This window comes from Rhineura floridana, chromosome 10, assembly GCF_030035675.1.
Source record: "Rhineura floridana isolate rRhiFlo1 chromosome 10, rRhiFlo1.hap2, whole genome shotgun sequence".
NCBI classification, from domain to species: Eukaryota; Metazoa; Chordata; class Lepidosauria; order Squamata; family Rhineuridae; genus Rhineura; species Rhineura floridana.
In genome coordinates, this window is record NC_084489.1 from 15,110,010 (window position 1) to 15,135,554 (window position 25,545).

Consider the following 25,545-nt stretch of genomic DNA (forward strand, 5'->3'; position numbering starts at 1 on the left):
ACCGTCTTACCCCTTATATACCCAGTTGATCACTGTGCTCTGCAGGTGAGGGCCTCCTGCAGATACCATCTTATCAGGAGGTTCATTTTGCACAATATAGGAAATGGACCTTTAGTGTGGCAGCACCTACCCTGTGGAATTCCCTCCCCTTAAATATTTTTGAAGACTTTCCTCTTTCAAACAAGCCTTTTAAGTTGAGACCTATCCCAGTCTGCATCTGTGTTAGAATTGCTTTTTAACAATAAATAAATAATATGTTTTAACTCTTTTAAAAAAGATGTTTTTAAAGCTTTTTAAAAAAATGTTTTTAATGTTGTTTTGTTTTAATGTATTTTAAGGTCTGTTTTTATGATGTTTCAAAGTGTTTTTAGCATTTCTGTTTGCCGCCCTGGGCTCCTGCTGGGAGGAAGGGAGGAATATAAATCAAATAATAAATAAATAAATAAAAAGTTAATAATAAATAAGGACTGTGGGTCACTGTCTATATCTAGTTATCTCATGAAGTAAAATATATCAAAATTAGAGAAATGTTTAAGGAGTCAATGTATAGGATGCATTCTGTCACTTATTGGCGGGGGGGGGGAAGAGAAGCCTGATTTTTTGGAAAGCATGAACTAAATGTCTGAAGTGAAGAAACTGCCATCAAATTCATAGCTTTAGGGTACTTTATTGAAAATCTCATTGGTTTGAATCTGACAGAGGATTTCCAATCCTCATCACAACAGCAACAGGAGACTGAGCTTAGGCCTTCTTTTCCAAAAAGCAGTTTCCTGAGTCATTAAATCCCAGGACATCTGGAATGAATCAGGTATACTTTTGATAAGAACTGGATTAAGAAAAAGAACCTCTCTATTGGCAAGGGAATTCTCAAGCCCTGTTATGGGGCATGATGTCATTGGGTATGGATTGCCTGCAGTGATGTATGAACTACATTGCCAATGTGGTGCCATCCTTCTTTAGCATCTGCAGTTCATTAAACAGGTTGTGTTGCCATCATCAAAATGTGCTGGTTAAACTGCATTCTTCAAGAAACAACCCAGGCTTCATTGGGACACACGCGCACACACACACATATACACAGACACAATGTTTAAGGAAGTGAGAAAGCAAGCAAAATAGTAATTCAAGGAAAAATATATTACAGTTTTGTTTCATTAATGCATTAGCATTTATGTGGGTAGTCTAGTTCCTATTATTGTGAGGGATGGTTCATATGGCCATTAAACTCCAACCCAGACTTTTTTTTTTTAAGTGTGGATTGCTCTGTGCACATGTGAGCACTGTCTATGTTATCTCTGCTTCAAAGAGATTTTGGTTAAGAATTTGATTGTCAAAGCATTCCAATGGGGCTTAATTTATATTGGGCCTTAAACTCTTCAAACAGTGCTTTAGATCAGGATAAAATCTGTGCTTACATAAATCTAGTTATATAACAGCACTAGCAAGACTGAAAGAAAGGAAATTTGTCATCTACAAATACTTGGGTTTATCCAGGTTAAAATTTAAGCAGATGACTGCAAAAGTATGCACAATCCTTATATATAACATGGTAAAGCAACATGCTAACTCATGTGTTCAAGAACTCCAAGTAACTGGGACATTTGATGTAGCTGTTGTTAGTGATCCAGTACAGCCAACTGCAGTGGGTAATTAGATCTGGCTGGATTCAGAAGCGGCCAACCCTCCATGGACCATTTTGCCTTAAAATATATCCAAAACTCATACAACGGGATGACACAAACCTATGATTAAGTGCCAGGACAACTGAAATGGAATGGAATGAGCTGCTCAGTCCATCCCTCAGTAGAGGTAGTACACAGCCATCATGGCTAGTACCCATCAACAGCCTTTATTCTCCATGAATTTGTCTAACTCTCTTTTAAAGCCATCCAAGTTGGGGGCCATTACTACAACTTGTGAGAGTGCATTCCATAGTTTAACTATGCTTGGTGTATTGTGTGAAGTACTTTCTTTTGTCTGTCCTGAATTTTCCAACATTCAGCTTCAATGGATGTCCATGAGCTCTAGTGTTATGAAAAAGAAAAAAAAACTTTCCTCTATCCACTTTCTCCATACCATGCGTAATTTTATACACCTGAAAGGCCGGGGAAGGAACTGGCAATCCCACCCCATATATACAGTCTGCCTAGTAAACGTCGCAAGATGTCACCCTAAGAATCAGAAACGGCTCGCACTATAAGTGCGGGGACACCTTTACCTTTACCTTTTTACCATGTCCTTGCCTTTTTTTCTAAACTAAGCTCCAACCCCTTGATCATTTTGGCTAACCCTTTCTGACACTTTTCCAGCTCTACAATATCCTTATTGCCAACAAGAGCTGTACACAGTATTTCAAACATGGTCGCACCACAGATTTGTATAACAGCATTATGATATTGGCAGTTTTATTTTCAAACCCTTTCCTAACATAGATTTTGCCATTTTTACAAGTGCCACACATCAGGCCAACATCTTCATTAAGCTATTCACCACAATCTTGATCTTTTTACTGGTCAGTAACTGACAGTTCAGACCGCATAAGTACATATGTGAAGTAAAGATTTGCCTCAATGTACATCACTTTATACTTGCTTACATTGAATTACATTTGCTGTTCACCTAGTTTAGACATTTGTTTTGGAACTCCTCACAATCCATTTTTGTTTTTGCCTCTCCGAACAATTTGGTGTCATCAGCACATTTGGCCATGTCTCTGATTACTCCTAACTCCAGGCCATTCATGAACACATCTAAAAACATAAGACACAAAACTGATCCCACTTCTTACATACATCCACTGGGATACTGTAAATGTCCCTTTATTTCTCTCTGCTTCCTGTTTTTTAAACAGTTGCTGATCATAAGTGGATCTGTCCTCATCTGCTAAGCATGTTCAGGAATCTTTGGTGAGAGTTCCCGCGATCGTCAGACCCAAGGGCTCTGGCGATGGTGGGCCTTTGCAGCCATGCCGGGGAAGATCTGGCATGGCTTCAAAGCCCCTTCCCCCAGTGCATCGTGCCATGCGTGCCTGTCACGTAGGGGGCAGAGCAGGATGGCTATATAAGCCCTGCTCTGTCTCCCGTCGGGCTCTTTTGGCCTCATGTGAGACCCACCCACCCTCCCTCCCTCCCTCCCTTCAGGCAATACAAGTTTCACTGGTCGCCTCAGGGCCGGGTGGGGATTTTTAGCTCACTAGCCTTCGTTTGTTGGCAAGTTTTTTGCCTACCCTGTAATGCACCAATTGTATCAATCAATTTTTTGAATCAAAATTGGCAGATCCTTCCATTCCTAAGTCCAACAACATCTTGGAGGGTCACCGGTCCCCATCTCTAACATGAACTAGCCAGTACCATCCCAAGAAGGTGGAGAGAATTATCTCCTTTTCATCACAGAGAACAAGAATTCACAGAAAAATGTTATTTTATCCTCTGACATATGGAGTAGGAAATGCGCATGGTATGTAGCCTATGGATATATCACCTATTTATTCAGGGTCATCATTTTCCCTTTTCACATGAAAGAGCTGATGGCATATGGGTTTAGAGCAATGCTGAATGGTCACTCTCCAACATTTTCAAGTTGAAAAGTAAGCTTTTGAGGGGCGCAAAGAACACCTTGAAAACACTCCATCCTATACTTGTTTATTCTGTATTTTCATGCCTACTCACAGCTGTTGTTTCTCCATTCAGATTTTCCCTCCTTCACTGTTTATTCCAGAGAACACACAGTGAATGTGATGGCACTGCAAATGAAGCCCATCAGATCTAGCTATGTGGTGACAACAGTGAGAGTAAATGAAGCCATATTGTGCATTTGGAGCATCTTCAAGCATTCAAGCACTAATTCCACTCAGAGAAAAAATACTGCAAACAGCATCCTCCATTGGTCACACTTTCCAAGGTACATCCAACTGAGCATCTCACCTAGTGGTCCCTGTTCGGCTACAATGTACTGCAGTTCAGCAAATCAAGGACCAGTGTGGTCTGCTTGCCATCCAGTGTATTTCAGAAATGATATTTTCCTTCTCCTTGAGCGGATTTCAGTATCGACTTCTCTGCTCTGAGGCTTCCTAAACAGTTTTTTTCCTCTTGCTTTTATGATGATCAAAGTGCCTCACCTCTTTGTTCCTTGCTTGTCAAGATAACAGGAATAGGGTTGCCAGGTCAGAAGCATCCCAAACCCTGAGATTTTGGGGGCGGGCCTAAGTGATGTCATGGGGCAGGTCCAAGTGACATCATGGGGTTGGTCCAAGTGATATCATTAAGCATGATACATTAAGCAGTAGGGTTGGCAACCCCTGCCTGGAATGCCCTGCCCCTACCTTTTAACATCCAAATTTCTTTGCAGATTTGACCCTTCACTTCAGAAAGAGGTCTGAGTAATGAGTAAGAAGATTCTCTACCCTTTTCTGTCTCCCCTGTGGGCTGCTATAAACTCACTTTATCAGCCAACCCAATTCCAGTGAATATAAATAATTGACAGAGAGAAAGCACACATGATTTGGTCTACCTTCATAGGCAGCAGCTTAGGAACAACATCAATTGCAGACACGCTGCCCAGTATGTGAATTCTCTTTTACCACTATTGGACAAGAAACAAACAACAAGGTGAAACATCAGTGGGTTTAAAACGGTTGAGCGGAGTGCATGGAAGCATTGTTGATGCTTCAGTGGATGAAAGGGAGTGAGAATAAAGGTAAATGAAATGCAAATAGAAAAAGAAGAACAAAAGACAGTAATGATTTCTTAAATGCAATACCATACCAACCACAACAAGATTCCTATGAGTAAGGCAGAAAACTAAGCATCTCACAACCAGTCAGGATTCCTAACCAAAAACCAAAAATATGATAAATGAAGAAATATTTGTATAAGCATAACTATCAAATATATTTATTATTTACACAACCTGTAAAGATATTTGTAGTGTAATCCTACGTTTATTTATTCAGAAGCAAGTCCCAGTGTACTCAGTGGGGCTTACTCAAACAGGGACAGAACTGTAACCTCAAGTGATAAGCAACTTCACTCACCCAACCCAAAATTCAGAATCATGCCACTTTAAGCTGTTTTGCAACTGTTTATACTTGTTTTTATGGTTATAGGATTTTAAAGGGATTTATTTCTTATTGTGAGCTGCCTTGGTTTCCAGACTGCAACTCTACCTCACAGGGTTGTTGGAAAGATTCCCATATACATACACACTGGAGATGTAAAAATACATAAACCCCATATAAAAGTTTATTGTCAAAACCAGTTGATCATTGCAGAGCGTGAAAAAAATAAAATCAGTATTAGTTTCCAACATAATAAAAACAGGGATACCTAAGTAAGCCCTGCCTAATTGCTTTAAAAATAGGTTTGGAGAGGGAGAGAAAGATATACAACACAAACACAATTCTTTCCTATGTTCACTCAAAAGTCCCATCAATTTACAGCAAAATCCTAACCGTGTCTACTCAAAAGGAAGTCCTATTGAATTCAATGGGGTTTACTCTAGGTATGTTTACTCTGGAAAATCAAGTACTAGATGATGATGATAATGATGATGATGATTAATTGCATTTATATACTGCCCCATACCCTAAGCTCTCTGGGCGTTTTACAACAATTAAAAACATTAAAAACAAGTATACAAATTTAAACCATTAAAACCCATAACAACAGATAAGCAAGTTAAAAACACATGTTATTCAAATACTGTTAAAATGCCTGGGAGAAGAGAAAAAAGGGTTAAAGCTTCAATTTGGGAAGTTTGCAAAACACTGCCCTCTTCAAAATTTAAACCTAACTCCTAACACAGGAGAGAAAAAGACTGAAAGCTTACTTATTCAATCTGTGAGATGTTCAGAAAAGCAGGAAAAAGCATGTTTCTGAGTCTTAGCCAGTCACTGCCTCTCAGCCTCAGAGGGAGGCAATGGTAAACCTCCTCTGAATACCTCTTACCATGAAAACACTGTTCATGGGGTCACCATAAGTCAGAATCAACTTGAAGGTGGACAATTCAATTTGACTCTACATTTTTGGTTTTATCATTCCTTGTCAATCACAACCCTGATTTCTTATTGGCTAAAAACCTGAAAGGGCAAGGATTAGAGCAGAACTTAGAGCAACCAAGAAAATGTGGAGGGTGGCGGCTGACGTTTTGGTGTGTATCTCTGGAACCAGACCACCTAGAAACTTAATGTTTTTTAAATGAAAGCTGAAAGTTCAGAGATTAAGGTGAGTCAGACGGAGAGCCAGAGGGGACCCCCAAAAATCAAAGTCTCAGGCTAAAATATGGAGATCTGGCAACCCTAAACAGGAACCCATTCCCTCACCCCACCACATGCTTCAACTGCCCCACAAAAATGCAGGGATAGGGTGTACTTTCAAAGGGTACAGTAATATTTTAGAAATTCAGTCCCCTGGTCAAGCTCAACTCTAATGTGGATCTGTTCTACCTTGAGAAATCTGGAAGAATTCACTACTGCTAGCCAGTTGTAATGTAAAAACTGTAAGATCTAATATGCTTCAGCAAATTCTTCCTACGTCTTATTCACAAGGTCATGGTAATCATTTAGGATGTCATCTAGCTTTCATTTTTGTTAATGGTTTGTTTGTTTTTGCCATTCACTTGAAAGAAAAATTCCCCATGAATTTAATGGAACATGGCCACACCCTTGATAACTATAAATTGGTGATATGTCATGGATGAGTTGTCATGGACAGAATTGCCTTAGCAGGTGGATAGACTAGTTGTCAGTGGATGCAGGCTTATCCATTCATAATGACCATTATCTCATTCAGGTAGGTGAACTGGCCTACAGACACATTTTTTTACATTATTCTTTATCTACCCCCAAACAGAGCTAATTGTCTCCCTCTGTAATCTGGCAGTTAAAAATTCCCCCCAAAACCCAATGTTGTTTGTCTTCATGCTAATTAAGAACATTTATATGTAGCTGTGTATTTCAAAGAGTTTTCCCCCTCTAATTGTTCTTTTGTCTGGCAGACTCATCACCCAAAGAAAAGGGCTACACTAATCCAAATCAAACACATTTGCCATGTGTGCAGCAGGATTTCCTGATGGGGTGTTCTGTGGCTTTGATTCACATCATTTGTAGCAATTTCTGTGGCAGTTCACTGGATGGCTTCAGCAACCCTAACTGTTTATCAGGCTGATGACTGACGATGCGCTTCAAATTCATATTTTGTTAAGTGCCTTCAAGTTGATTACGACTTATGGCAATGCTATGAATCAGCAACCTCCAATTCACATTAAAATACACTAGTGTAGTGTATGTGTAAAGTGCCAAATACTTCAAAAGCCCCCCATTTGGAGCCCAGTCATGAGTTGGCTCCAAAAATGGGTTTATCAGGACTGGGCTTTATGGCTGAAGTTGTGATTGGGCACAAAACCAAATGATTGCTGCAAGTCTATCACCTGTTTTCATTCTCGAGGTATACACTTTTGATAAATTACATTCAGCATTGTTAATAATATGTGGGAATAATTCAGCCTTTTGGTGGCAAGGATATAAAATGAATGGGCCTTGGGGAAGATGCTGCAAGTCCTAGTGTATGCATAAGTGCCATATTCTCCCTGCAATACAAGATTTGCCAAAGAGAGTGTTTAAACTCCTGAAACAGTAAATCCAGGCTCAGCTGATATTGCACAGACTGAAAATTTGTGATGAAACCCAGAACACTATAAATGCACAGTTGTGTTTGGCTTTTTGTAATATAAATCTGACCTGGTAGATTTCTTTTTTTTTTTCCAATTAATTTTTATTCCAATTTTCAAAACCAAAACAATACAAAAAGAAAACAACACAAATCAATAACTAGTACAATACAAAAAGAAAGAAATATATATATATATATATATATATATAAAAAAAGAATATTGACTTCCGATTTGTCATAGTTCAGCTATAAATCTATAATATATAACAAACCTATCTCTTAATAGATTATAAAATCACCTTCCTCCAACGGTTATCTTAGTTGGTTTCAAATCTCATTAACATCATATCATTTTAATCTTCCACAAAAAGTCAAAGAGAAGTTTCCAATCCTTGAGATATATGTCAATCAATTTTTTTTCTAAATAAACATGCCAATTAATCCAACTCATCAAGTCTATTAAATCCAGTAATTTTAAATCGCTCTTCTGTCATTATCCATATTGGGTCCATCTTCCATCTTCCATCTTTACGCACCCAAAAATCTTGCTGTCATAATCATATAATAAAAGTCTGATAGGAATTTCCTCCATCACAGATATTTTCTTGCCATCAAATCCAAACGTATCACTGAAGTATTGTTGCAAAGCCGCATCTCTGTTCCTCTTTTCCACATGATACACTAGTACATCTCTTGAAGGTTTTTCCATTGACACAAAACAGGGATTAATTCTGTTAACTTTCTCCATTTCAAGTTCCATCAAATCTTTCCAGTCCAAGAATTTTCTTGAACCAATAATATCTTTATCTCCAATCTCTTCAATTCCATCAAGGAATCTACCTGGTAGATTTCATTTTAACCATGTGCCTAAACTTAGTTTACTAACCTTGCATACAATCATCTTACATGAAATCTGAAATTGGGATTCTTAAAGGTCACCTGGTGAGCTGAAATGGATGAACTGCTGTTGGAAAAATTTTCTTCTGTACGTATGCATTTCTTGGCTAAAAATATCTGGCTTGGGTGTAGTTCTTTTCTTGACATAAATCACTTGCTACTGTGCAACAAATTCTTTATTGCAACCAACAGTAAACTTTAAGAGCTTGTATTCCAAGATTGCCAACTATCCTGGACTGGTGTACAGCTTGATCTTTTTATCATTTCCGTTTCTTCACATGGGCCTCCAAATGGATTCTGCATTTTGTTTCTTAATAGAGATAGGCAAAACCCACACATCACAATTCAGAATTGGCTTGGTTCTTCCAAGGTTTTGGAGCATTCTCCCCCTGTGGCCCCAAAAGACTTGGATGCACAGGTTATCATTTCCTGCCATGGTAATCACGGAGCTGTAGCTAGAAAACTAAACACCAAGATTCCCCCCTCCCAAATAATACTCCATTTCAGGCCAAGGAGAGACCTTACAGGGCCTCTCTTGTATAGAAATGATGAAGTCTCGAGTACTTGTTACTACCTCCTCAAGGTAAGAACTTTTTCTTCCTTGGGGAAGGATGGGGACTGGCAGATAAGGAAACCCATTTACAAGTCAGACCCAACTTAAAGGGGATTGATCTCAATGAAATCTGGAACTCACTTTTTGAGCAAAGGAAGTTCACATTTCAAAGCTTCACACTATCCCTTCCACCAAACCAGGCCTAGAGTCAGCTCCTGACAGTGTTTTTCTTGGTTAAAAAAATGAGGTGCTGGTACTTATACCATGACAAAAGTGTTGAGGGTGCCAGTATCCTGCCCAGAGTCCGAGACACGAGATGGAGGTGAGGTTTGGTTTAATTCTCATTTTATTAGTGTGATGGTTACATCCAAAGCAGTGCACTTCATAAACCTCTCTACTCCGACTCACTACTTTCCCTAACTCGTCTACCTAACCAGTCTCTGCAGCATGTGGGGAGAGCCTGGGTGGGCACCTGCTTAAGTAGGGAAGGTCTTCACCGATAAACGATGGCTCCTCCAAAGTTCCACCCTCTGAAAGTCCCTCTTCTCATGTGGGGTGAGGGGGGCGAGCCTCCGATGGCCCATCCAACAGTGGGGCTTCACTAGGTGGGGCACGACCTCAAGGAGCGGGAAGCTGGTTGGTGGGGAAACGTATGAAGTGCCGGGCGGGGATTCCTGCGTGGATGGAGCTGGCGCACGCGAAGGGTCACTTCCCAATGGCTCAGGCAGGGAACTCGCAGATGGGGCGGGACATGCCTCGATAGGGGTGCTGGTCAAGGAAGTCTGCAGGCTGGCAGACTCCCCCCCTCCTTCAACGCCCCCAGGGACCTCATCCTCATCTGACCCCTGTCCCTGATCTAACTCCCCTTGTGCCTGGGGCGCAATATCATCCCCTCTCCATTTACCATCTCCCTCCACCCCCTGGGCTTGGGCTTGTCCAGGTAGGCGCCATGGAACTCTCTCAACAAATCCGGCGCATGGACGTCATCAGCTGGTTCCCATGAACACTCTGTCTGATCGTACCCTTTCAGTGGATCAAGTACTGAAGCCACCCTCGGCGCTTCCACAAGTCCAAAATCTGCTCCACTTCATATTCCTCTTGTCCATTCACCGCTTTGGGGGGTGGAAGCACCTCTGGCATCCTGTGGGGATCAGAAGGATGTTCCAGGCTAAGCAGGGAGCAATGAAACACTGGATGCATCTTGAGGAAAGGAGGCAACCTCAGATGAAAAGCCACTGGATTGATCTGAGCATCAACTTCACAGGGATCCACCTTTCGGTCTTCCCATTTATGGCAGCGCCCCCGTGTAGGCAGATAACACGTGGACAGCCACACCCTGTCTCCCACACAGATTTCGGGCCCCTCCTGTTGATATTGATCTGTAATTCTCTTATAGTCCACCTTCGCCCTCTCTAACTGTTCCTTCAACAACTGCTCCATCATCTGGAGCTCTTGCACAAAGTCCTTGGCTGCCAGAATGACGGGACTGACATGTGGGGCGGCAAAAGATCGAGGGTGGTATCCCAGGTTGGCAAAGAACAGGGTCAGGTGCGTGGTAGCATGCACTGCATTGTTGTAAGTGAATTCTGCTAAGGGCAAAAAGGACACCCAGTTGTCTTCTTGGTAGTTGACATAGCAACGGAGATATTGCTCCAACGTGTAATTCACTTTCTCAGACTGTTTGCGGGAGATGAGAAGATGACAGTCTCAGCTCACTCTGCAGGAGTTGCCACAAAGCATACCAAAACCAAGCCCTAAATTGCGGGCCTCGGTCCAAAACTAAACTGTCTGGGAGACCATGCAAATGATAAACATGCTGCACATACAGTTGAGCCATCTCTCGTGCATTTGAAAGTCCCAAGCATGAAATGAAATGAGCCATTTTAGGAAAAGCATACATCAACAACAACACTGTTGTCTTCCCCTGAGAGGAGGGGAGGTCAGTGATGAAGTTGATAGTTACCATCTGCCAAGGACCCCGGGGTGTAGGGAGTAGCTCTAAGAGTCCTACTGGTTGTCCCATGATGTGTTTGGCTCTGGCACAGGTGGGGCAGGACTGGACGTAGCACTCCACCTCCCACTTCATCCAGGGCACCAAAACTCCCTAGCAACTGATTGCAAGGTTTTAAAGACTCCAAAGTGCCCAGCAGTGGAGGAGTCATGACCTTGGCTCTCACGTCCCCGGGGTGCACGTACATAGCATTATAATGATACAGGACTCCCCTTCAGTGTGAAGACTTCTGCACTCCCAGAAGACTGCTCCTCTAATTCTGAACGCTTCTCCTTGAAAAAGGAGCTTGTTCTTGTGCCAAACACAGTTCCTCCAACCAGGAGTCCTGGCATACCCCTGCCACCATCTTCTCGAGGGGTATAATCAGTTGTGGAGGTTTCGGGGTTGGGTTCTCCAGGAATTCGGTTTGTGGGATAGAGCGTCTGCACACTTATTCTGCGCCTGGGGAATGTAATAGATTTTGAAGTAGAAGCGAGTGAAGAATTGAGCCCAGTGCATCTGTCTATGGTTCAACTTATGGGTGGTGTGGAGGCTCTCCAGGTTCCGATGATCAGTGCACATCTCTATCTCATGCTGCACTCCTTCCAAAAGATGTCGTCAAGTTTCAAAAGCATACTGAATGACCAACAACTCTTTTTCCCACACAGTATAGTTCTGCTCTGAACTTGTCAACTTCCGTGAAAAGTATGCACATGGCCTTGGACCCTTCCCCCCCCCGTGCTGGTTGTAAAAGCACTGCTCCGATGGCCATGTCTGATGCATCCGTCTGCACCACAAGGGGGAGTGCAGGGTTCGTGTGTTGCAGTATGGGTTCAGAGGCAAACTGAGCCTTCACCTCCTCGAAGGCTCCTTGCACGGCATCAGTCCAGTGAAAGGGACCTGAACCCTTCAGGCAGTCCAAAAGGGGCAGTCTTTTCAGTGTAATTACGATGAACTGATGGTAGTAGTTGGCAAACCCCAGGAACCACTGAAGATCCTTCTTTGTTTTGGGAGGCTGCCACGTAAGAACACAGTGGACCCTGTCTGGGGTCCATCTCCACTCCAGTGGGAGAAATGTGGTACCCCAAGAAAATCCAGCATGGTTAAGTCAAAGCTGCTCCAGCTTGGTGTAGAGACGATGTTTCCTGAGACATTGTAGCACCACCCACACGTCTTCATCGTATTCAGCTGGAGCGTTCGAATAGATGAGAATATCATCCAAATACACGATCACGAACCGGTCCAAATAATCCCTAAATATGTCATTCATAAAGCTCTGGAAGACCCCAGGACTAAACGGCATGACCAAGTACTCAAACTGTCCATATTGTGTCTTGAACGCTGTCTTCCACTCATCCCCCTCTTTGATTCATACCAGATAGTAAGCTCCCCTCAAATCCAGCTTGGTATAAATCTTGGCCGACTACAGTCGCTCCAGCATCTCCGTGATGAGCAGCAGGGGGTAGCTGTTGGGAATGGTGATCTTGTTCAACTCTCAGTAACCATTGTGTAGCTCCCTGCTCTTCTTCTTAACGGGCCCTGGGACAGTCGAATGAAGCCCCTCTTGAGATTAGTTTCCAGGACTTCCCTTAGTGCCGCCAGCTCAGGTTCTGACAAGGAGTAGATCCGCCTTGAAGGGATGCATGCCCCTGGCATCAGATTTATGGCAGTCATATGGTTGGGGAGGCAACTAATCGGCTTCCTTTTTGTCAAACACATCCCAGTACTCCTCATACTTGTCCGGCAGGATGACTCCCTCCTGCAGTGCGACTTCATCCATGACGTCGAGGGGAGGCTTTTTCCGCAGTTGGCAGTGCTGCTGGCAATACCCCGAGGTAAACACCACCACCGCTTCATCCCAGAAAATTGTGGGGTTGTGGTGAACCAACCCCTGGGAAGCGGGGCAGGGATGCCATGTAGAATGACAGTCTCTCCACATATCCCAGTATTTCTATTTCCAGCATCTCCATTGCCCTGGTAACAGTTCCTGACCTTAAGGACTGCCCATCAGTGGTCTCGATGGACAAGGCTTCTCAAGCATCTGGGTGGGCACACCATGCTCCTGGGTGAAATTCCAATCCATAAAACTTGAGGAGGCCCCACTGTTGATCATGGTGCTGACCTGGAGACTTCATCCTGAAGGAAGAGTCAACCGAACCGGCAGGTGAAGGGTGGGCTGCAAGGGGAGGGGCTACTGACGAGGCCACGGTGTCTGCTTCGCTCCCAACTCTTTGGCCTCTATGAGAGCTGGGATTTGAAGTTTTCCTGCACTGGAGCACTTTCTCCTTTGGAGGGGCATCCTCAGGCCAGGTGCCTCCTTTCCCGCAGTATAAACACAACCCCTCCCTCCTGCGCTTCTCCTTCTCCTCCTCTGACAGTCATAGTCTAACCCAGTGGTTCTCAATGTTTTTTGGTTCGCGGAGCACTGTAAAACATATAAAAAATTTCTGGTGCACTTCGTGTACAAAATTTAAAAATATATTAATATATTTTAAACTATGAATAAAAATAACTTAATAATATACTTTCATAATATTCATGGCACACCTAGCCACCTCTTGCGGCGCACCAGTGTGCCTTGGCGCACTGTTTGAGAATCACTGGTCTAGCCCCTCAAATTTGCATGGGCTCCACCCCCGATGAAGTTGAGGTTCCCATGCTAGGTGGGAAACAGGCACAGTGGAGAGGTGTGGGAGCCTGAGAACATGGAAATTCTGCCTTGCATTCCAAGCAGCGACCTTCAATCCAACTGTCTATCTGCAGGCATAACTGGATCAGCTCTGTCAGGCTGCCGGGCGGGGAGGTGCATGCCAATTCATCCAGCACGTATGGGCTAATTCCGTTCCAGTAGAGGTACATCAGAGCAGGGTCACTGTAATCCACCTCCTGGGCTAAGATGTGAAACGTGTTAGTATGTCCCCACAGAGTCCTTCTCCTGTTTCAAGGCTCCTAGCTGACAGGTGGCCGCCTCTTTACGCTGAGGGTCACAAAACATCTCTGTCATGGCTGCGACAAAGGCAGTATATTGACTCAAGACAGGGTAGTTTCTTATCAGAAATGGGGTAGCTCCCTTCCAGGAGGCTGATGATAAATGCCACTTTCACATCATCATTCAGAAACTCAGCTTGTCATACGCATATGTACAGTTCACACTGGGCAAGGAATGTGGCGAACTGGTCACTCTAGCCACCATAGCAAGGTGGTAGTCCCACTGGTGCCTTGACTCGGACAGGGCCGCACCTCCTTGGGCAATCAAGGCTCAAAGGTTTTGATTCTCGAGTTGGAGATTCTGGGTTTCTGCATGGAGATTCTGGAGTTTGACGGTTCTCTGAAGTTCCCCTTCGGTGGCGACGCTAGCTCCATGGTTTCAGTCATGGGAGCATCGGTGAAGGGAGGTGGTGGCCGAGTCAAGTTGTCCTGCCCAGAGTCTGAGACACGAGATGGAGGCGAGGTTTGGTTTACCAATTCTTGTTTTATTAGTGTGATGGTTACATCCAAAGCAGTGCACTTCATAAACTTCTCTACTCCGACTCACTACTTTCCCTAACTCATCTACCTAATCAGTCTCTGCAGAGTGTGGGGAGAGTTGAATCAGCACTAGAGCCTGGGTGGGCACCTGCTTAAGTAGGGAAGGTCTTCGCCCACAAACGACAGCTCCTCCGAAGTTCCACCTTCTGAAAGTAAGTCCCTCTTCTCGTGTGGGGTGGGTGGGCAACCCTCCGACAGCCCATCTGACAGTGGAGCTTTACTAGGTGACGGCGCAACCTCAGGGAGCAGGAAGCTGATTGGCGGGGAAGTGTTTGAAGTGCCGGGCAGGGATTCCTGCATGGGTTGGGTTGGTGTGCGTGAAGGGTCACTTCCCAACAGCTCAGGCAGGGAACTCGCAGACGGGGTGGGACCTGCTTCAATTGGGGTGCTGTCTGAGGATGTCTGTGGGCTGGCAGAGTCCCCCCTCCTTCAACGCCCCCAGGGACCTCATCCTCATCTGACTCCTCTCCCTGATCTAACTCCCCTTGCACCTGGGGCGCAACAGCCAGCACAAAATGGTTGCCATGGGCAGCAAAAAAAAAAAAGAGGTGGTAGTAATCCATACCAGTGAGTAGAGTCACCAAAAGGTGCTGGCTCCTGGTATCCCATGGCAACTGCCAAAGCCCTAGAAACCCAGCAGCAGGATTGATGCTTGTCCCAGTTCCCCTACAGCAGGATTTGAAAAAACTCATTTTAATTTCCCTCAATGCCCTGAAGTGACACTAGGACAAGCACTCTGTGGCATGGTGGGAAATAAAAATGGCAACTCCCAGCCACCACTGGTGTGTTTACGGCCAGGTGAGTCAAAGGGGCCCATCAATGAAAGAGAGGCCGCACCAGAGGGCACTCTGCCCAAGATACCTGCAACCAAACAGCATCTAAGAATGAAAATTTCCCAAAAGCATTATTAACAATAATACAAGTTTGTAACAGGTATGTGGGTTCTGACTATGGCCCACTAAAAACAGCATAAATCACTATTATTATTTTTTAAAAAAATAGTTCTGTGCTACTTTGCCCTTTAGGCTGCAATCCTAATTCTACTTACCTAGGAGTAAGCCCTGTTGAATTCAGTAGGACTTACTTCTGACTCGACATTGTTAGGATTGTGCTCTTAATCATATACTTGCAACCATTGCCACCTAACTTGTTCCAGTTCTGTCTGCTCAGCAGGCAGAAGGTTAACCAGTGCTACAGATATTGAGCTGGGTTATACAGATTTATGATGCACTGAATGTAACCTGCCAGATGGAAACTAAGGAGCCAGTCTAATGCACACATTCAAGAATCAAAGGCATGCAACTCCCTCCATGGGATGATGCCCACTCTGTAACTCATCTTACTTCCTGAAATTCCAGCTAATTAAACATGCTTCACAACTTTTTAAACAAGCTTCACAAATGCAATTTCCACCTCATTAACAAGAAGCTACATCTAGGTCACCCTAAAATCACTCACACAGAGAGACAGACACACACATCACTGATTCCTTTGAAGCCTCAAGCTCAGGATATTATAGCCCACAAAGACTCGTAATAATAACATGCTGACATGCCCAAAGCCATCTAACAGTACTGGTTCTTTCAAATAGCAATTTAAAAAAAATCTGAGCTTTTTTTCATGCTTCAGGATGTTGTACTGTTCAGGATGGCAGAAATCTAACAGTTCAGTACTATGTTCCTGGCATCTTCAGTGCTGCGAAGTGAAGTTTGAATCACCTCCCAAATCAGCTCAACTAAGATTCAGACATTTTGATTAAATTCACCCTTCATATGGAGCAAATTCTCAACTGGTTTGGGATTTACCTCAATTTCCACATACTGGAAATCTTGAGCAGTAGTATGATATGATTGGTTGTATTAGTTGTGAATTGGAATGTGCAGTCAAATGCACTCTGGAATTCATTTAAATTAATACAGTGCTGACTAGGGTTGCCAGGTTCAATCCCTGAGACTGATCCTGTATCTTTAGGAGAAGAGAAAGTCAGCAAAGTGCAGGTGTTCTTGCAACCCTGTAATGGGAAAAACCACATGGTGGAATTCTCCCTTCCCTCTGTACAACTTTTAAAGATACAAAAGACCTCTTGGAACCAAGATAGTCTGACCTCTACCTGATCTGTTCCTGACCTCTACCTGATCTGCTTTCCCTAGACTCCATCATGGGCTTATCCTCAGCAGGAATCGACAATTAACTTCTCAAAGCTAGTCAAAAACAGCTTGAAATCCAGCCCCAGGGAACTCTGTGTTGGGAATGATGATTCCAGCACACAAATAAAACCATTCACATACTACTATGGACAGAGAATGTCACAAACACTCAATATAGCTGTCTAGTGAATACCACACACTGAAAATGACATTTGTATATACTTGAATGAACGAATGAAGGAATCATTTATTACGGTCACAGACCAGAAGATTAAGATTGGTTTAAAAAGCCACAAAAATTTAAAAACCATTAAAATTAAAATATGTATAGAACACAACTACTGGTAACTATTGCAAACCAAATAAATACAGACTAAGTAGGTTGTTGGTCAGAGGACTGGCAGCATTTTTTCCTAATTTGCATTGTGATAAAAAAGAACTTTGCAACACTTTCAGTAACAGAGGGTGAGACATACCTTAAACAGAACAATACCAAATTTGCAGAAATACAGTTTCCACTACACCAGCTCCACAAGGACAAGTCCATTCGCTGACTGGAATTTTGTTAAATAGTCCTTTTAACAGTGCCGATGGCAATACACTGAAACGGGCAAGAGTAAATGCTCTCCTGTATTTTGCTATTAATAGTCAGTGAATACAAGTATGAAGCTGCAATGATTCCATAGTTGCTAAAATTATTATAGAATTCACCAATAGGCAAAAAAAGCTTGCGGTTTAAGAACGTACCTATAGCCCACAGATATTTCTATCAAATTTTAAAAAGCAGGGAAATTGGGCAGCTATAGTGAATGCACCAGGGGAGCAGGAGACCTGAACTCCTCTCTGAGATATTCGACTGCCCTACAAAGCTGTCAACATGCAAACACAATTTGGGTTGGTCTTTCACAGTCCAATCCACTTGCTGTGTAGCTTGCAAGAATTTGGTAACATGTGCCTCTGAGCATATGGTGAGTGGTGGCAACACCTGCCATCTCCAAAGATGGAGAATTATATTTTTGTATGTTTGTTAGTGTTCTTCTTACTTTGCTTCTTTCCTGTGTTACTAATGTTTCTACAGAGAATCTAATCTAGAAAATTTTATTTCCCTCATTATTCATCCTAGGAATCTGTGTCAAATTTATTTTTATTAGTTTCAAAGCCTTTTTATTGGTCAATGTTATATGATGGTGAAGACAGCCTTTTGTATTTCAAATTGGAGGTTATGCTCTATTTCTATTTTGGGTGCATTAACAGTTGAATCTGAAACTGCAGTTTGATGTAAAAATCAGACTGATTACAATATGTTGCTACTTCAGCAACGACTCTAGCTGCTGAAAAAAAGAGGATCCATGTTTTCAGCCTCCTATGTTTAAACCACTTCATTTAAGGCAAGGTGGGCACGGTCAATTAAAAACAAAGAGCACACCTAGAAATTTGCTAGAATATATTTCACCTTCCACTGTCTTATCTTGTGCAAATTGAGATACTTCTGAGGTCGACTGGAGACCATTTTGCAGAATAGTGCCATTATTCCACAATTAAGTTTGGAGTTTTTTTAGTGTAAATTTTGCAAAGTGTTGCTGTATTTCACATATTCACAGAAATAGAAACAAAATAAAATGATTTCCTATAGGAAACGTCACTAAGATTGCAAAGTAAATCAGACTTATTTAAAGTGACCATCTGAACTATATCAACTGTCTTAATAATGTTGCTTCCTCCCTGCTAAAACAAGAACAGCACAGCACATGTCTTTTTTCTGTTATTTGGGCTGATTGCAGGTGTTGCCGCCACTCACCATATGATCAGAGGCAAATGTTACCAAATTCTTCCAAGCTACACAGGAAGTGGATTAGACTGTGAAAGACCAAGCCAAATTGTGTTTGCATTTTGACAAATTTATAGGGCAGTCCAATATCTCAGAGAGGAGGTCAGGTCTCCTGCCCCCCTTGTGCATTCACTATAGCTGCCCAATTTCCCTGCTTTTTAAAGTTTGATAGAAATATCTATGGGCTATAGGTACATTCTTAAACCGCAAGGTTTTTTGCCTATTAGTGAATTTCTCTGCTTTTTAATCCGGGAGGTAAGAAATGTGCAAGTTTGCTGAGAATGGATTGATCATTTGCATGCTTATTGAGTTCACTCCCCTGCAATCATGCTTAGGAAACTGACCACGGGGGAGGGGGAGGAGGAGGGAGGGGAGGAAAAGCAGAGGGGATGACTGGGAGGGGAGCAAGCAGGAGGGGGAGGGGAGGAGGACAGATTTGATCATTTGCATGTTTATTGAGTTCAGTGGGATTTACTCCCGTGCAATCATGCTTAGGATAGGTAAAACTGACCGGGGGGAAGGGAGGGAGGGCTGGATTGGGCAGGGGAGGAGGAAGAAGGAAGCGGGGAGGGGAGGAGGAAGGGAGAGGAGAGGGGAAGGAGGGGGAAAGCAGGTCTGATCATTTGCATGCTCATTTGGTTCAATGGGATTTACTCCTATGCAATCATGGTTAGGATAGGAAAAACTGACCATGGGGGAGGGGGAGGGGAAGAGGGAGGGGGAAGGAGCGGATTGGAGGGGGGCAAAAGAAGGGGGAGAGGAGGGCAGGTTTGTTCATTTGCATGCTTATAGAGTTCAATGGTATTTGCTTCCATGCAATCATGCTTAAGATAGGTAAAACTCACCATGGGGAGGAGGAAGGGGAGGGGGAAGGGGAAGGAGGGGATTGAAGGCGGATGGGGATGGGGGAGGGGCAAAGGAAGTGGAGAGAAGGGGTAAGAGGAAGGGGATAGGAGGGTGGGTTTGATCATTTGCATACTATTTGAGTTCAATGGGATTTATTTCTGGGCAATCATGTTTGAAAATGGAAATGGACTGCCTTCACCTCGACCGGACTTATAGTGACCCTCTGAATAGGGTTTTCATGATAAATGGTATTCAGAGGTGGGTTTAGTATTGCCTTCCTCTGAGGCTGAGAGGCAGTGACTGGCCCAAGGTCACCCAGACAGCTTCATGGCTGTGTGGGGATTTGAACCCGGGTCTCCCAGGTCGTAGTCCAACAATCACCTGGGGGAGGGACAGAGAGGGGAGGGGGAGGGGATGAGATTGGATGGGTGGGCACTGGGCAGAGGGGAAGTCCCTTTCCCTTCCAAAAGGAAAACATTGTAAACAGTACTTTTCAGAGTTTCCCCCACCTTTTTATTCTACAGCAGGCACATGTAGCCTCCCACACAAATTTAAACCAAAGCTATCCCTAGCCACATCCATACCAGGCCTTTATTTCACCTTGGGCAGTCATGGCTTCTCTCAAACAAGCCTGGAAACTGTAGTTAAGTGAAGGGTGCTGAGAGTTGCTAGGAGACATCCTTGTCCCCTCACAGACCTTCAATCAGAGTGGCTGACTGTTAAACCAGTCTGGCCACTGAAGCTCTGTCAGTGGAACAGGAGTCTCCTCTAAGCATCCTTCACAAACTACACTTCCCAGGATTCTCTGAGGGAAGCCATGACTGTCTCAAGTGACATCAAAGTCTGGTGTGGGTGTGGCCCCCTGATTAGCCAAGACAAGCAGCTGTGAGTCTGGCTTTTAGAACACTGACACTTGGTTCTTACTGAGCATGCTCGACGTTATAACTGGGTTCAAGCCAAAATTTCTTAAATTAATTAAAAATCAGCCAGGCATTTTTTTAACTTTTAAACTGCAGAAGATGAAGGTCAGAGTATGGGACAAGGTCACCATTAGGATTACAGGTATTCTGTAAACATGGCTGATTTTAAATGAATTTCAACAGATTATGAGAACCCTGACAGAAAAAAGTCCAAAAGGGCTCTGGGTGTTTTTTTCTCTCTTTTTAGACTTTGAACTCTCAATTCTCTCTGAATGTTTTGTGTATCACCATGAAAATGTACAAGGTTGTTAAGCAAGCGTTTCTGAGTTCAGGACTATAGGTTTTGTATTGAAATGAGCTTAGGGGAAGCATCAGAATGACATGGGGGTATTTTCAATTTAACATTGGAGAATGTGAAAAATCCACGCTGGCTATAGTATACACCCACTCTTGTGCCTGTATAATAAGGATTTATTAGCAGCAATTATCTTGTCAAATACAGAATCCCTAAACAAGTTGGTTTGGGATTAGTAGCATGCAGATATTTCCCCCAAAGTGGTTCAGGGCTTAATGGGTCAGCCACAAAACAGATAGGCAACTTGTACATTATATAAAGAAGAGAAAATGACTATGGAGACATTTTTCTTTTTGGAGGCATTTTTCTTATAGTAAGTAGAAGCTGGGGTCATCCAATGAACCTGAATGGTGGGAGATCGAGGACAGACAAAAGGAAGTATGTCTTCACACAGCATATAGTTCATATGTGGCGTTCACTATCAAGAGATGTCATGATGGCTGACAACTTGGATGGCTTTAAAGGATTAGACAAATTTGTGATTGGTAGTATCGATGGCTACTAATAATGATAGCTATTTATTTCTTCCAATATTTGGGACAGTGTGCCTCTAAATACCAGCTGATAGGGAAGAACAGCAGGAGAGGAGAAATGTTCTCATGTTCTGCTTGTGGCATCTGGTTGGCCACAGTGAAAAGCAGGATGCTGGACTAGATAAACCTTTGGCTTGATCCAAAAGAGTTCTTATGTACTTATGAGGATAAGAGTTTGGGACACAGACCATGTATGTTTCCTTAAATACTTTCCATGACTAACTTCGCTTCACTGATTTGTATGAGACAAGGGGAAAGTTCTGCAATCAGGAAGGTTTTCAATTGCCACCAAATGTGTCTTGAGACCTCATATACAGGCACAGCTATAGATTAATTCAGGGACTGCCAACACAGCACAACTTGGTGCCTGCAAGGTCCCATACCCTGCTGAAATTGGAATGAAATTGGATGAAGAATAGGTTGTGATATATGCTTGGTTGTGTTGTATGTGGGTGCTCACAACACTTTCTCCAGTTTGCAAATGTGCCCATAGGCCCAAAATAGTTGGTGACCCCTGGACTAGTTTGAGAAACACAAGGCATTTCTGTATCACAGCCAATGTGTGACATAGTTTGCTATGATTTCTATTTTATAGATTTGGTAAGTAAGCTTTTGACTTGGCCAAAGCCATCTACTGAATCAGTTTGAGTTTGGGCCCAATTCCTAGTCCTACCCATTTTCTGCTGAACTGGAAGTTGACGATATCTAAGTTTTATTTCTGATTTCACCAATGGTCCCAATGCAAACTAACCTGTAAGTTCCCCCCCCCCCGCCGCCCCCGATCACCTTTTAGGTGTTTAACTGCAAGGACAACTTTCCAGAAGTAGAGACTCTCACAGCATTTATATAATGACTACTGTCATCAGATTCTCTAGTGCTGGTCTGAAATCACTAGTCCTACTGAAATGAAGGTCAAAGCAACTTTAATATAAAAATCATAATACTATTTAAATCACAGACAACATTGCATATTAAACTTATATAATTTGATTTAGCCCACTTCGACCATTTTTTTCAAGATGAATGAATTTCCTTTCCCTTCTGTCCCAATGCTTGTCAGTTAAAACAAGTTGGTTTTTTTCCAGAAAGAGTCCAAGTAAAAAAGTGTCACTCACCCAGATAGGAACAGTTTCCCCTGAAGTTTCAGATCAGCAGCACAGTCATCTGATTGACAATTCCTCTCAAAAATAGTCTATGAGAATTAAGAAAATAACATTACTAAGAAGTAACAAGTGAACAAAAATCACTTCTCTTTGATATAGTACTGCATTTCTGAAAAATACATCTCAAGATACTCCAGCAATTGAATCTATACTGTTATACAAATTTCTTGAAGAGTGTACAACACAAAGCAGTTTGAGGATAAACTATCTCAAAGGAATTTTTTTTGTACAGCCAGCAAACTTACGTTAGAATCAGGGGAACACCCTGGTTTCTCCTTTAAAAGTAACTAGCCCCCATAGTTGCACATAATCTTTGAGAGAAGTGCTGTACCCTAGTGCTTTTTAGGCAGAAGGTCTCAGGTTTAATCCTCGGCATCCCCTGGTAGGGCTAGAGAAGACTTCTGTCTGAACCCCTGGAGAACTGCTGCCAATCAGCAAAAATACTGAGCTGGTCTGACTCAGTCAAAGAAAGCTTCCTATGTCATAACATTAATGTCCTTGTAAGTAGATTTTCCTCCTCTAGGATGCACACCTTAATGTGGTGAGACCTAGACCAAGACTCCTAGCAGGGGCACCCAAGGCAGAATGGTCAAAGCTGAGACACCAGACTAAGATGCATCCAAACTCAGAGGAAGGCAATGATAAACCACCTCTGAATACCTCTTACCACAAAAACCCTATGAACAGAGTATCCAAAATGCAACACAAGATAGTGCTGGAAGATGAGACCCTCAGGTCAGATGGCTCTCAGCAAGATACTGGGTAGTGCTGTGACTAATGATGCCACTGGGTCAAAGCCGAATGGAAGCACAGAGGCTGATGTGCACAGATGCAAAAGGAGAGTCCATGAAGAACCAGAAATTTTAGAATGTGAGGTGAAGACTAAAGTAACGACAACAGAATATTTATGTAACTTTAAAGTTGACAACAAGGACTTTGACCTTGTCAAGGATTATCAATACCTTGACATAATCATTAACCAAAATGGAGACAATAGTCAAGAAATCAGAAGAAGGCTAGGAGGGCAGCTATGAGAGAACTAGAAAAGGTCCTCAAATGCATAGATGTATCACTGAACACTGAAGTCAGGATCATTCAGACCATGGTATTCCCGATCTCTATGTATGGATGTGAAAGTTGGACGGTGAAAAAGGTAGAGAAAAATCAACTCATTTGAAATGTGGTGTTGGAGGAGAGTTTTGCAGATACCATGGACCGTGAAAAACACAAATAATTGGGTGTTAGAACAAATTAAACCAGAACTATCACGGGAAGCTAAAATGATGGAACTGAGGTTATCATACTTTGGATACATACTGAGAAGACATGATTCACTAGAAAAGACACTAACACTGAGAAAAACAAAAGGGAGTAGAAAAACAGCAAGACAAAACAAGAGATGGATGGATTCCATAAAGGAAGCCACAGACCTGAACTTACAAGATCTGAACAGGGTGCTTTATAACACATGCTATTGGAGGTCACTGATTCATAGGGTCGCCATAAGTCGTAATCGACTTGAAGTAGATTTTGGCACATTAAGCTCATCTTGTGGAGTCTTGGGGAGCAGGGCGATTGTTTTACTATGGTAAAACCATCATCTAGATACCCACCTAAGAATCTGAAGTTCAACATGTCAAAATCTACTGAAAAAGTCAATTTGCGCTGACATCACCAGTAAAAAGAAAAATATAGTTTGACTCGGCTTTAAACATATGGTCTGAAACAGTGCTGGGAGATGCAATAATACAAAAATTGAGGCTCATAAAGGAAGTTATAAATAAAAAAAGCATTCCTTTGGACTCAATTGAATGTAATCAAACATGAAATCATTTGCCGTTTCTTGATAAAAGAAGCACTTCCTTACATCTAACCAGCTGGTATAGCACAGTGGGGAGGAGAGCCTGGCTGGGAGTCCAGAGTCTGTGAGTTCAAATCCCCGCTTGTGTCTCTTGGATGTAAAGGGCCAACTAAAGATCACCCCCACAGTGAGTAGCTCAGGGGTTATGTGCCCTGCCACCTGTGCAGCAGTGGGCAAGCTGCATAGTCCCAAAGAGCCCAGTTGCCCCCCAGCTGGCAGTTGCGGACAAGGAAGGGGCTGACTTGTGCAGCTGTGGCAAGCTGAGCAGGCCCTAGCCAGCTGGGGAGGACTAGCCTCAGAGGGAGGCAATAGTAAACCCCCTCTGAATACCGCTTATCATGAAATCCCTATTCATAGGGTCGCCATAAGTCAGGATTGACTTGAAGGCAGTCCATTTCCATTTTTCCCCTTACATCTAGTGATTATACAGGACCAGTTGCTTTTTGCTCTTAGCTGTTCATAGGGCACATCTAATGAAACATATCCAATGAATCCCAATGCAAACCCCTGATTTTGTTTCACTGATGACAATTAACATTCCTGACCACTTTCCAGGATTTAATTACATACAATGGCTAGAAGAAGACAAAATAATTGGCAGAGTATTTCCATCGAGAGCCATAACAGGTGAAACAAATGGGAGTGAATTCTTTAGGAGCTACAAATGTAAAAAGAAAGAATCCTTCGATTAAACAAAGCAGACATGCTCATGCAAGAGGTGACCAGCAACAACTGTAAAATGCCTTAGGCTGCCAGGAAGACATTCTGTTCCACATGGTGAGGATGCAGCAGCAGGCAAGGGACAGGCTTGGGATATGGAAGACCAAATACAAAACTCTGCTCATCCGTGACAGTCAATATCTCAACCTAAGCAGACTAACCAGGTTGGTGCCAGATAAACAATAAATCAGGAAAGAAGTGTAGACACTTCATATATAAGCACTTTATGTACTGATCAAAAACTGGCATATTAAAAAATTATAAAAGCCCCATCGTGATGAATATCCAGGCCCTGATAAGCAAACCAGGTATATTCTGAAGCCTCACATTTTTAGATGCTTCAGAAATCTTTCAAACAATGCCCTGCACAAAAAGCTAAGCTAAAGCAATATCCCAGTAATGTGGGACTTTGAAACTGATCAGAATTCCCTATTATGTCCAAACTTGACAGAATTCTGCTTAGTTTAAGGTATGAATAAGTCAGGATCAAACTGTTGTTTATTATGGCTGCCTGTTCACCAGGGCCGGCGCCAAAGA

At 42.8% G+C, this 25,545-nt stretch overlaps 1 protein-coding gene across 1 annotated transcript in view; it reads right to left on the reverse strand.

The window, feature by feature from the left end:
• ITGA9 (integrin subunit alpha 9) overlaps positions 1 to 25,545 on the reverse strand; it is a 350,162-nt gene that overhangs the window by 137,903 nt on the left and 186,714 nt on the right. Inside the window, exon 17 of the mRNA XM_061585893.1 lies at positions 22,380 to 22,456. Within this exon, the coding sequence (XP_061441877.1) occupies positions 22,380 to 22,456 (77 nt within the window). The remainder of the gene's footprint in view (positions 1 to 22,379; positions 22,457 to 25,545) is intronic.